At 45.0% G+C, this 13,834-nt stretch overlaps 1 protein-coding gene across 4 annotated transcripts in view; it reads right to left on the bottom strand.

The window, feature by feature from the left end:
• Tln2 (talin 2) overlaps nt 1–13,834 on the bottom strand; it is a 340,789-nt gene that overhangs the window by 21,421 nt on the left and 305,534 nt on the right. For all 4 annotated transcript variants that reach the window (XM_069995254.1, XM_069995253.1, XM_069995252.1 and 1 more), the window contains 4 exons: nt 12,202–12,327; nt 11,506–11,622; nt 8,336–8,521; nt 4,439–4,546 (listed from right to left, as the gene is read on the bottom strand). In XM_069995254.1, the coding sequence (XP_069851355.1) occupies nt 4,439–4,546; nt 8,336–8,521; nt 11,506–11,622; nt 12,202–12,327 (537 nt within the window). The remainder of the gene's footprint in view (nt 1–4,438; nt 4,547–8,335; nt 8,522–11,505; nt 11,623–12,201; nt 12,328–13,834) is intronic.

The raw sequence follows: 13,834 nt of genomic DNA on the forward strand, positions 1-13,834 counted from the left end.
TCCTGACAATTCTTGACCTTGTTTCATGATGGAATTTCCAGATTCTGATTCATCGAGACTAAGGAAGGCCAGGAGTGGTGGCTCACACTTGTAATCTCAGGTATATGGAAAGTTGAGGTGGGAAGATCAAGATCTGGGGCCAGGACTGGGCAAAACCACAAGACTAACAGGGAGTAAAACACAATCTTGAAAATAATCTGATGGCTTGTGTAAGCAGAAACATTCAGACATCCTTGGTACTCAATGTCCATGTATCCTGGAGGCTTACTAGCTGAGGTATAAAAAAATGCCTCAATCTCCTCGTTGATTACCGGCATGCACCACCATGGCCAGCAAAGATGCTTTGATTTTATCTTCATTTTTATGCGAATTGTATCTGCATCTCCCTGACTTACTCTGAAATATTGTTGTTTTCTTTCTTTTATAATACACATTCATATCCCTGTAATCCTAGCTACTCAGGAGGTTGAGATCTGAGAATTGTGGTTTGAAGCTAGCCCAGGCAGGAACATACATGAGGCTCTCCAATTAGCTACCAAAAAAGCTGGAAATGGAAATGTGGCTCAAGTGGTAGCCTTGAGCAAAAAAAGTTTAGGAACAGCACTTAGACCTTGAGTTCAAGTCTCAGGACCTGCACAAAACAAAACAAGAACAAAAACCCAGCCACACCCTGGTAGAACTATTTTCAGAGCATGTGTCTAATAAAGAATGTATATCTAGAAAACAAAGTGAATTCTAAAAGTTCAATAATAAGACAGAAAAGCCTCACATGGGAAAACCTTAATACATGTTTTAGCAGAGATCTACAGAAGGCAATAAGCACATAAAAAAAAAATTGCCAGCCACTCCCCACCTACCAGAATGCCTTATAAGCAGTAAAACAGACTCCATAAATGGTCACAAGGATGTAGAGGATGGAACTCACACTCATTGCTGACAGACACCTAAGTAGGCAACCACCATGGAAAACATTTTGGTAGTTTCCTAAAAGGTGAAGCACACACTTACCCTTCATGATACAAACATTCAACTTGTAGGTGTTTACACCAAAAAAAAAAAAAAAAAAAAAAAACAACTCATATGGTACAAAGACTTACAGATGAGTGCTCTCCAAAGCTTTATGTGCCAATAATTAAAACCCAAATGCCCATCCATGGATGGGTGGGTTAACACAATATGGCACAGCTCTACAATGGGGGCTACTTAGCAATCAAGGGGAATGACCCATATGACAACATGGACAGAATGGGAAATATTGGGAGAAAGAATCAGACAAAGAGGAGTAGGTCCTGTATGATTCCATTTAGAAAAAAGTCTAGGAAATGCCAACAAATCTATTGTAATACAAAGTATTTACAATCACTGATCACCTGGAAATTCTGAAGGGTGACAATCATATGCATTATTTTGATTGTGATGGTGCTTTTTTTCTATTTTTTTAAAACAGACATATGTACATGCCACTACTGAGATTGCACACTAGAAGCATGTGGTGTGCATTCTATAGTAGCGATGTCTCATCAAAGCTGGAGAGAAGTTACAGGTGTAGTGGGAAGAATCACTTGAACCAGCAGAGTGGAATGATTCAAGATTTCTGCTTCCAGAAGAAGAGCCCTTGAGGCAGAGAGAAAAGGGTGGGTGAAAGGGAGTTCACACCACTTTGGTGTACAGATGGCCCTAGAGAGCAGCTCTAAGTTGAAGTACCCCAGCTTTAGACAAGGCAGAAAGAGATGGTTCTATTTTTACTCTGCCATTAAGTCAATAGCATCCTTAGTGGCAGGTAACAGGACAGATTAAAGTTTTACAAGTAGAAGTAAATTTTAACCCCGTCAAAGCCATCATTAGATAGTTTGCAGAAACGGTGAACTGGTAGGTAAAGTGCTGCTTCTAGTTCTGCAGTACAAGTCACCCCACCCCACCCCACCCCCGCCTCGCCCCAGTGATGGACCAACATGGACACAGATGCTTTATAAATGTTCCATGCCACACACACAGTCAGGTCAGGGCCTGGGATTAAGTCATAAGACCAGGGAACAAGCAGGAAAATGCAAAGAAGAATATCCTTGTACCTCTCCCTCTCCCAAATAAACAAGAGGAAAATGAGAGCATGAAAGAAAACAGGAAGAAACAGGGTACAGGGGAGAGCTCCACCTGAGAAATAGAGAGGTCAGTAAGGCTGTGAGTTCCATCTAGCCCCACATAGCACTTCCTAGGCAGTAGATTTCAGGGAAATACTCAGCAAATGTACCAGCCAGTATGCTCATTTAATCCTGAATTCATGGCCTCTTTAGTACCAAGGCAACTGAACATTTGGCTACTTAATGTGGCAGAGCCAAGATCTGAACTCAAAACGCAGGCTGGCTAAACTCACCATTTCTTCCTCTCTCCCCAGTGTATATAGCTCTAGAGTTTCTCTGTGACGTGGAATAAGGCATTAGCTCCCCCTAACTCCAATTTTACTTTCCACAGTTTCAGTTAACCTGAGAACAACCATGGTTCAAAATGGAAAATTCTAGAAAGGAAGAATTCACAAGCTTTACTTATTATTACTGTTATAATTACTTTGAGACAGAGTCTCTGTCTGTTGTCCAGGCTGGCTTTGAACTTGCTAGACTCCTTCTCCAAGCACCTGAGTATGGGGATTACAGTTGTGCACTACGATGCCCTGATTCACACATTTTTTATTATAATATATTGTTATGATTATTTAAAAAATTCCCACCATTGTTGTTGCTAATCTCTTACTGGGTCTAAGTTGAAATTATATAATCACAGGTAAATATGTATAGGGAAATGCATTGTATTATATAGACTCTGGAGTTACCTGTGGAGTGTCTTGAAATGTGTATCTCAAGATAAGGACTGTAACAACTGGATGTTCCATAAAGAAAAAGACACCTCTGGAAGCCTTGCTGACCTTATTCTTTTTTTTTTTTTAATACTTTTTTTAATTGTAAAAATACTGTACAGAGGGGTTACAGTTACATGAGCAAGGTAATGAGTACATTTCCTATCAAGCATTGTTGCTTCCTCCTTTGTTTTCCCCTACCATCCCTTCCCTCCCACCTCCACAACTACACTTCTCCCTACCCCCTTGCCTAAATTGTAAAGTACGTTTTTCAACGTAGTGTCTTATACATCTCATTGTTACAATGGCTGACCTTATTCTTTTACCCAGGATTTCCTGTGAGCGTGTTCCCCGGCTCTCATTACATCTCAGCACACCTGAGATGTGTGTTCCTTTTGCCCCAGGACCTCTTGGACTATGAGTGTTGACTGGCTGAGATGTTTGTTCCTTGATCTGTGCAGTTTATATCAATATCCATTCACACATCACATATTAGCCAGTTTATGACCCAGAATGGCTTTCTCCCATTATACCCCCTAACAAGAAAAACCCCAACAATGAACAACTAAACCAACAGCTGCTTTGGCACTGACTGCAGTTACCCGGATGAATATAATAACCTTCAAAGAGACCTTAGATTAACATTTGAGAACAGTTTTTCAGAAGCAGGCAATGCTAGAATGAACTAAAGGGGCTGGTAATAAATAACAAAATTGCTTAGGACTTAGTCCCAGGTCACATGGCTGGCACACAAAAGGAGTGACAATATGTGTAGATGTTAGGAGTGAAGGCGGCCTGCTGGCTCTGTTTGTTTGAGGTTTGGGAAGAACAGAGCAATGTTAGGAAGGGGTATCAATTCTCTTTGGGGCCAGGGGAGCGGGACAGTAGTCCTGACTCCTGGACTCAACAGGAGATATACACTGATATACAGTATATATAGATATACACTGTACATACTCCCTGGTCCTCAGTGGCAAGATCCTCAGGATTGATGGAGAGCCAGGCCACCCTAGGAAGAAGTCTGCCTGAACGCAAGGTTCCCACACAGGCAGCCCACCAGCCAGAACTACTGAGCCTCCTGGGTATAGCAGGCTGGAGGGGCCGCTTTCAACTTGACCATCCTATTTGTTCAAGGATGGAGGAGATCTCGAGAGGCTAGTAGGCTTCTGGCAGTGGTCCCTCCTAAGTGGTCATGGAGGTTGAGTTCCCTATCTTGTAGGATGCTCTGGGATCTCTGGAAGGAGATCTCCTGATCCTTTGCAGGGTGGCCCTGACCCTCCATTGCTTCATCTCTCCATTGCTTCATCCCTCCTCTGCTCAATCCTTGTCTATGCTGGTCCTGCCTCTTTGCTGCCAGAGAGAACTGAGCTCTCTTGGATTCCAACTGTACCTTCCGCAGACTGTAATTCCTGCCTGGTGTGCATCAAGATCAAACTTGCCTGCTCAGTCCAGGCTGAGGCCCCTAAGAGAAGCCCCCACAAACCTCCAAGGGCAGGGGGAGGCATTCCTAAGGAAAGGAAAGTCTGCAATCAGGTCATCCCTGGCAAGTGAGAGCAACCACAGCTCCTCCCCACCTCGACCCCTTCTCACCACCAAGACATGCTCTAGAAGGTCCAGGTAGCCGAGGGTGCATTCCGTCCCATAGCGCAGGGCTCTGGTCCGTACCTCCTCACTGACATCGGGATGGAAGGAGGCTTGCTGGAGAGAGAAAGAAGCACATTGACATCTTAAAGCAGAGGTATTGGACAGCCCTTGGGCCAGTGACTCCTAACCTGGACAGCCTGGGCATCTCCTGACAGGAGATGAAGCCTGACACATTTATCTGGGATCAGGTCAGAGGCTTCCTCAGACTCCCTGCATAGATCCACGGAGTCTACAGGCTGACTCTTCACGGCCTGAGGGCCAGATGACAGAAGTACCTATTCCAGGCCATCTTTCTGCCCTTTCTTATCCCATGCCAAAAACAAAAAAAGGTAAAATAAAAAAAAATCTCCCCAGGCACTAAAACATCCAGTAAAGATGCACAGTTAGAGCTTCTGACAGGAGGGTCATGAGCTCTGCTCAGCACGTCCTCTTCTCAGAAGCCTCAGGAGTCTTCAAGGTGCTTCTCGGTCCCCAGGCTAATAAAGCCTAGGTTTCCACCCTCTACCTGGCTGACCACATGGAAATTATTGTGGGGACTCTGTGTTCAGGGCCCTAGGCTCCTGGGAAACTTCAGACTGGGCCCTTCAAGTGACCTCAGGCACTGCAAATAACTCGTGGGAGATAAGCAAACTGGGGCTTGTGGTGAACACAGCCTCTCAGCTCTTGCTCTTGTGACCTGCAACCTTGAGCCATTCATAAGTCATTAAAGATGGCATCTAATTCACAGGGTGATCAGAGCAAACCATATCCAGGTTAATAACAATTTCAGATACACCTTCTTTGTGCCCACATAGGTGAGAACCTATCTTTTTTTTGTTGTTGTTGGTCATGGGGCTTGAACTCTGGGCCTGAGTGCTGTCCCTCAGCTCTTCAGCTCAAGGCAAGCGCTCTACCACTTGAGCTATAACACCACTTCCGGTTTTCTAGTGGTTTATTGGAGATAGGAGTCTCACGGTCTTACCTGCCTGGACTGGCTTTGAACCATGATCCTCAGAACTCAGCCTCCTGAGTAGCTAGGATTACAGGCGTGAGCCACCAGTGCCTGGCGAGAACCTATCTTTTATTTGCCAAAACTGGTAACCTACCTCCTTAGCCATTCTTCCTTCTACAGCTTCATGCTACAAAGAACTTGCGGGGGAGGGGAGGGCTTACAGAGGAACCCACCAAACACAGAGTATAAGTAAGTCACAGATGTCAAGGTACATAGTATACATTAGGATAAGGTCAAAGCAGATGGGACACCCTCCGTGGTTACTTTAAGATGGGGATACAGAGGGGAACACTTGTGTGGTCTCTTCTGATTTTTGTCCTGTCCTGGGGGTAGTGGGCAGCACCTGTCATTTATAAGCTGGTTGGGCTTATGGAGCTTGAGATGTAGAAGTCACGGTGCAGAGCACAGCTCGCCTGCTTTTCACAGACAGGACCGTGGGAAGCCACAGGCCATGGTTACCCTGTGTGTCATGTCCACTAGGTAGGTCATATAGTGTCATGGGAGAGGTAAGGGTGGTGTATTGTTCTGGCCCACTGCGGTGGCTCTGTATCTTGGCAGAACCTTTTTGAGAGAACAATCTGGTAATAATTAAAATGTCATATGATTTGACCCACTAATTTCCACTTCTGGGAGACTTGCCTAAGGAAATAATTTCCAAAGCATAGAAAAACCAGATATACGCCTAAAGATGTTTATTACAGTGAAGTTCACAATGAAAAAAACTCCCCACACATCACGTATACCTCCCATAACAGGAGGGAGATAATATTCGCCATGAGCCATCTGTAGTCATTAATTAAGGTCAATGATAAGGATTCATAGCAACCCAGAAACAGCCAGATCCCATCAATTAGGATACCAGATATCAAACAGCATCTAACATAAATATAAGCACATCAGAAAGGAATACACAGGAGAATTCACCAGGAGGGGGTTTGGATGAGCCCAAGGCATTAGTATAATTCTCTTGTTCTGATAAGATGACACAGTGCGGAATTCACTGGAACTCTGTTTGCCCTGCTCCTTACTCAACGCCAAGGGATGAACTCCAATAGGTCAATGTGACCCTTTTGCACCATGCCTAAGACTCTCTTCTTGACGTGTCACCTAGCAGCCTGGTCTTCTGTATATGGCTCATTGCACATAGTTCCTTTCTGCAGAGCAGAGCATCCCCTGGGGGCTGCAGGGGACCAAAGGTTGTTTGTAAGGTTGTGAAATAATTCCTAAGTTAGTAAGTGTCTCAGGACTCAGCAGTGACTAGTTGTTGTCAAGTCTGATTTTGATGGATGACTTGCACATACAAGCTTCAGAGCCCTAGATGGCCTGGCCCAGAGGTAGCTAAAGCTGGGCAGACAGTACCGACACTTCTGCTTGATTTCCAACCCTAAAAGTGGAAGACTGATGCAAGACAGACTTCTAAATTGGAGCTGTGTTCCACTTACACCTTGATCATAATCTTCTATGTTTTCCATTTCCTGTCGGTACCATGGGGACAAAGGTTCCTGTCAATCAACCAGCAACCACAGCAACCTTGAGCATCATGGCTGGGAGGTCAGAACCCAGTTGCATCATCTGACAAAATGACATAACTATGCTTGCTTTTCTTACTTGGGCTCAAATAACAGGCTATATTTCATAGCCCTTCCAACACCACGAGGTACTGTGTGTGGGCACCATGATGCCTTTGGGACACATCTTGCCAGGTAAATATGACTCTGATGCTGTGGCTCCCACTTTGGATGGGTGGATTCCATTGAACTCATCAAAATGGTAAATACCCATGACCTCAGGGCTAGCACACAAACTCCTCCATGAAAGTGGCCCTACCCATCTGCCACATTTTATCTTCTCAATCCTCCCTCTCACGTTCTTCTACACTCTCCTCTCATGCTCTGCCCTCTATGATACCCAGGGGCCTCTGATGCCAGGCCTTCCACATGTATTCCTTCAGCCAACTGCCTCTGCACTTACGCACCCCCAAATCATCCAAGCCCATCTGAGGAATCCCTAAGAAGTTCATCAGAATTGGCCGTGGCAGAAGCCATCCCCAAAAGAAACTCTTCATCACAAAGAATGCTACTCCCTAAGACCCCAGCTATGATAGCTAGTTTTCAACATCTGTGGTTTCCCTCTCCCTACGTGTTTATGGGAGCTAGGGGTATATCCATCTATCAGTCACCAAATAGAAATCATAGTCCCCAGTTCAAAGCTGCCCTTAGAAGGGTGAAAGTATGCAGTGGAGAGACTCAGTGGGATGTTGGCTGATGTGAGGGGTCTCATGGTTCTTTTGCTTTTCTTTTTTTAGTTTTCTGTATGCTTTTTGTTTTATGGTTGGTATGGGTCTTGAACTCAGGGCCTGAGCCATCCTTAGGCTCTTTTGCTCAAGGCTAGTGCTCTGCCACTTTGAGCCACAGCACCACTTCTGGTTTTCTGGTAGTTAATTGAAGATAAGAGTCTCATGGCCTTTCAGGCCAGGGGTTTGCTTTGAACTGCAATCCTCAGAGCTCAGCTTCCTATATAGTTAGGATTATAGGTGTGAGCCACTAGGTCTGGCTGGTTCAATTTCTTAAAAATTTTTAAAAATAATGGTTTTAGATCTCAGGTCTCTACTGTTCTTTCCCCCAAGCACCAGCTCAGATAGCTGCTCTGGTACCCAGGGATCTGAAGAATTTCTTTAAGCTGCCCAGCATAGAGAGTGAAAGGTAGTTCCCACATTTAGTTGGATTCATCTAACTTAGATTCCTCCTATCTAACTCACAGTGATAGCAGGACCTCTCCTGGCACAAAATGCCTGGCCCTTTTCATCTCCTAGAAAAAGGGCCCAGAATAAAAATAGTGCCAAGGCCATTTACCTTGCAAGCTGTCAACATATCTGACACAGCCTTCCGGCTCAGATTGGCTGTGGCGATCACATCCTCCTGTCTACAGGAGTTCCCAGCTGCCACGGCTTTGGCTGTTGCCATGGTGATGCCTTTTGTCATCCTGATGGATTCTTCAGGTGATGATGTCTTTTCAGGTACCTCTTTTGACTGGAACACCTGTAAATCAGGAACAGAAGGGGTAAAACAAATCTAAAGGACAGAACAAAAATTACTTGTTCATTTCCAACCAGGCTATACTGTTACAGCTCAAGTATCTGACAGCCAAGCCAGCAATGGGAAGAAATCATCAAATGCTAAGAAATTAGAAATTTAATGAGTACAGTACTGTCTTGCTTACTTCTAAGATTTTAGTATGGAAAAGACTCTCACACCAGCATTACCCATAATAATACAGTGGAGAGGCATTTATAGTGTTAACCCATTTGTCTGCAGACAATGTCCCTCATATTGTCCTTCTTGGCTTCCCATTTCTTTTCCTCCACCCTGCTGGTATTTTGGCAGGGCAATTCTAGTCCTAATGCTGGTTCTAGGACAGGAATAACCTGGGGTCATTACCTTGAACTCTTCTTTTATGAGTTAACAGAAAAGAAGCATTAGATCTTGCTGTTCTTAGTCCACCTTACAAATAAATATAAGTGCATAATTGTGCAGAGGTGTTCGAATCAAATGCTGAGTTGTTTAAACACGCACCCACATTTTAAGAGAAACCACAATCAATGAACTATGGTAAATCCAAATCTCACCTTACAGTTTCAGCTGTCAGTCAAGGCAAGCTGTTTCTATTTGAAACTTGTCTCTTTAAAGAAGAATATTCGGTGTCATGGTGGCAGTTTGCACGTGTGTCTGTCCCTGCATAAGAGGACCCCTGGCTTGTCTTCAGTACTAGGCTACCCCTTTTCAACATGGGAGATTTCCCTCAAGCAGAAAGGGGGACCCACACAACATTGCTGCCATATGCCAACCAATGCCAGCATCACTACTTCCTACAAACAGGCAGCTGCAACTAGGAAGTCCAGGACCACAAATTCTGTGTCCACAAGGTGGAATGGAGGCCATACTACTGTGGAACTCATGGCACATGCTCCTCCGAAACACATGTGCCAATTACACTGTGGCCAGTGTTTACAATTCACTCAGTGTCTACAATTTTCCAGAAGAGCTCTGATCTTCCCTTCCATTACCACCAGGAGGCCACTTATATCTGCCTGAACTTGTGGCCAGATTTTAGGTGGGAAATGTCCAATCCAGGCAGCTAGGCCAGTGCCAGGCAATAGGGTTTCAGGACACTACTTGCTTTTGAGTTACTCCTGTATTTTTTAGTTTCTCCTTTAAAATGTGAACTAAGTAGCTTTGGAACAATGGCTCAGACCTATAATCTTAGCTACTTGAGAGGCAGAGATCAGGAGGATCATGGTTCTACTCTAGGCTGGTCAATAAGATAGACCTCACTGGGTACCAGTGGCTCCTGCCTGTTGAGAGGCTACTTAAGAGGCATTGATCAGGAGGCTGGTCAAAAAGATAGATCTTGCCAGGTGCCAGTGGCTTACACTTGTAATCCTAGCTGTTCTGGAGGCTGAGATTTGAGGGTCGTAGTTCAAAGCCAGCCTGAGCAGAAAAGTCCATGAAACTCTTATTGCCAATTAAGCCCAAAAATCAGGAAGTAGAGCTGTGTCTCAAGTGGTAGAGTGCTAGCCTTGAGCACAGAAGCTCTTGGACGGCACCCAGGCCCAGAGTTCAAGCCCCAGGACTGGCAAAAAAAAAAAGTTAGACTTCCATCTCAATCAATAAAAATCTTGGCATCATGGTATGTCTGTTATTCCAGTTATCTAGGAAGCATAAATAGGAAGATTGTGGTCCAGGCTGACCCTATGCAAAAAACAACAACCTATCCAAAAAACAATTAAAGCAAAAGGGACTGGAGATATGGTACAAGTTCCCTTGAGATCAACCCCAGTATCACACAAAAAAAAGGAAGAAAGAAAGAAAGAAAGAAGATGAATAAAAAGAGCAAGGCACCAGTGGCTCATGCCTGTAATCCTACCTACCTTGGAGGCTGAGATCTGAGGATTGTGGTTCAAAACCAGTCTGGGCAGGAAAGTCTGTGAGACTCTTATCTCCAATAAACGACTCAGAAAACAAAAACAACAACAAAAAAACCCAGAAGTGACGCCTTGGTTCAAGTGCTAGAGCACTAGCCATGAGCACACAGAGGCTCAAGGACATCGCCCAGGCTGGGGCAGGGGGAGGAGGGGGGAAAGATGAGTGAAATAAGCATACCCAAGCAAGGCTGAAACCATTAAAACCAGGAGACAAGATGCCAAGCCTTCATCAACGCTCAGTGGAATCACTCACTCACTTCCAGTGCTGTCCCTTATGTCAGCTTCATAGGCAACCTTCTAAAAGTGTAGAACCAGCAGCCCCAAAGGCGGATTTCCTAGTCCTTCTATTCCACACGTACTGCGCCACCCCCCCCCCCAAAAAAAAGCACTTGTGATCAGTCCTCCTATTTCAAAGAAATCTCAACACAAAAGCACTCATCTCTATGGTTTCTACTTGTAGGGATTAGGATGAATAGATATACAATAGCTATAAAGTCATAGGAAGCAGATTATAGCCCTAGCTCAGCAGCTTGGGGTGCCCACAGTCCCCAGGGATGAAAGGTGGTAAAGAACAGGGCAGACATCTCTAAGGTCCAGCAGAAGGAAACTGGATTCCAAAAGGAAGTGTCTTAAAGGTATCTAGACCCTTTAACAGTGTGTGATGGTGTGAGCTGTTGCCAATAGCAACGTGAATGAACAGAGCTGGCATGTGGTAACCATCAGGTAAGCTCAAGGCACATGAAAACAGCCTCAGCCAGGGACATTTGCAATGGTAAAATTGCAGTTTTACAGGGGTAATAACTGAATTATCCTAAGTGATACATAGCCATTATGGCCCTACTTACAATTACCAATAGATTCTAGGCAAATCCAGGGACAATGTTACAAATGTCACCAGAAGGCAGATGATCAGACCTCCTTAGTCCTTAGATTTTTTTTTTTTTAATTAAAAAAAAACTCTTTGTCTTAACCATCTTAGGCAAGCACTGCTTGGTCAGCTGTTAGATGCTATCATTGATGGAGGTAACTTTGGCTCCTTACCGTGAGCTCCTGCTTTATGTATTCAATGGTGGCCTCAAGTGCCCTTGTCCCCCTGGTGGCCTCATCCTCCACAGCCTTCACAGTCTTGAGGAGGGAGGTGACATTGGTCACCATCACCTGCATAGGAAGAGAGCAAGCAGAAAGCAACTGTCTGAGATCCAGTCTCTATGCCTTTTAATTTCAAAGTAATGCCATTCAGTGGTGTGGAGAATGTTTGCTCTACAGTCTGTACAAGGACTATAAAATCACGGCTTTATGACAGGAAAGACATACATGCTTCTTGTGTGCTTCTCATCAGATGCCTGTACAGATAATTTTTTTTTTGCCAGACCTGGAGCTTGAATTCAGGGCCTGGGCACTGTCCTTGAGCCTCTCTGCGCTCTACTACTTGAGGCACAGCACCACTTCTGGCCTTTTCTGTTTATGTGGTACTGAGGAATCAAACCCAGGGCTTCATGCATGCTAGGCAAGCACTCTACCACTGACCCAACTTCCCAGCCCTGTATGGATAATTTATATGCCCACAAGTCATGTTATAAATATCCAAGTAGCTCTCAACAGGACAAAGGTTTCCCTATCCTCACCAGAGACTTCTCTTTTCTTCAGAGGAGAAAGGAACTCAGATTGATCACCTCCCAAGATCCTTTCATTCTCATATATCCTGCAAGCTCAGCTCTGGCTGGAGCCCTTCTTTACCTTGGCTGCCCCTTTGAGCTGGTACATGGAGGGGTCATCTGCCGGCTTGCTGGCAGCTCCCTTGGTAGCACCAATGAGATCAGAAAGGGCCTTGGCTACATCTTTGATAGCGTTGATCAACACCACCTGGAAAGAGCAGACACCAGGTCAGTAGATGCTGAAATATTACCTGCTGACTGCCTCTCTCCCCTGCCCAAGGCATTCATCTCCACAGAAAGATGAAGCTGGGAATAAGACAAAGGCAGGGCTGTGCATATGTAGCTCGACAGACTCCTTCATGGTAGTCCAGGAAGCCACTCTTAGAGATCCTGAGGCAGAAATGTGAAGAACCCCTTCTCCCATCTGCCCAAAGCTGATGCTGAGCCAGAATGGATAACTCTGATCTACATACACATATAGCCTAAAGCTGGGTTCTGTGCTCATGCTTGCAATCTCAGCTACCAGGAAGGTCTAGTTAGGAGGAACACAGGGGTTGAAAGTTAAAACCTTATTTAAAAGATAACCTAAAGGGCTGGGAAGGTGGCTCAGTGGTAGAGTGCTTGTCTTGCATGCAGGAGGCCCTGGGTTTGATTCCTCAGCACCGCATAAGCAGAAAAAAGCCAGAAGTGGCTCTGTGGCTCAAGTGGTAGAGCGCTAGCCTTGAGCTGAAGAACTGAGGGGCAGCGCCCAGGCCCCATGACCGACAAAAAAAATAAATAACCTAAAGCAAAAATGGCTAGAGGTACCCTGAGTTCAAACTCTAGTGCCACCAAAAACAAACCAAACCAAAACAAACCCCAAACTAAAACCCAAAAAACTCACAAACAAACAAAAAACATGCTGTCTATTTCAAATCCCTAGATACCAACTCTGCAGATGAGTTGCCTTGAACAGGATGAAGGCAGCTGAGCAGACAGCTGACAAGGTACCAAGACTCACTTCAAAACTGTCTCCAAACACAGAGAACCAGTCCTACCCTGATACCCAGGCCTTTCTTCCTAGTTTTCATTTTTCTGGTAGTTGCTGCCTCAGCTATTCAGCATGCTAACTGCTTTCTTCCTTTACTGGAAATCTCCATCCCTTCCTTCTTAGGACCTCCACTGTTGCTGGGAGGCTCTCTCCATCATTCATATATTATATACTGAGAGACTTTTGTCAACCACCTAAAGCTATAGCCCTTCCTCCCCTCCCCCCCCCCCCCCCCGCTCTCCCCAACATCAAAACAGTTGGAGGGCCCTGCTCGATCTCCAGGACTTGGAACCACTTGCATGTGGTTTGCATTTTCCCTGACTTGGATGTAAAGCAGTTCAAACATGACCTTTCCTACTCAGAACAGGGGTCTGCACAGAGCGGGTCCTACTCAATACATCTCAGGGAATGAATGAAGGCTTTATGCTAAGGGGATATGTCAGTCACAGAAGGATGACCCATTTATGTATCTAAGAGAGTCAGGCTCTGAAGCATAGCACAAAAGTGGTGGTTAGAGGCAGGAGAAGGAGAAATATGTCATTTCTGATCAAGGATCATCAAGTGTCAGTCAAGCAAGATGAAATAGGCCTTAGAGATCTACCAAGCATCTCAAGCACTGGCCGGGCAAGGTGGCACGTGCCTGTGATCCCTGCTACAAGGAAAGCACAATGGCTGGGCATGGATG

Source organism: Dipodomys merriami, unplaced genomic scaffold, assembly GCF_024711535.1.
Source record: "Dipodomys merriami isolate MVZ:Mamm:240054 unplaced genomic scaffold, mDipMer1.0.p SCAF_48, whole genome shotgun sequence".
Taxonomy (NCBI): Eukaryota; Metazoa; Chordata; class Mammalia; order Rodentia; family Heteromyidae; genus Dipodomys; species Dipodomys merriami.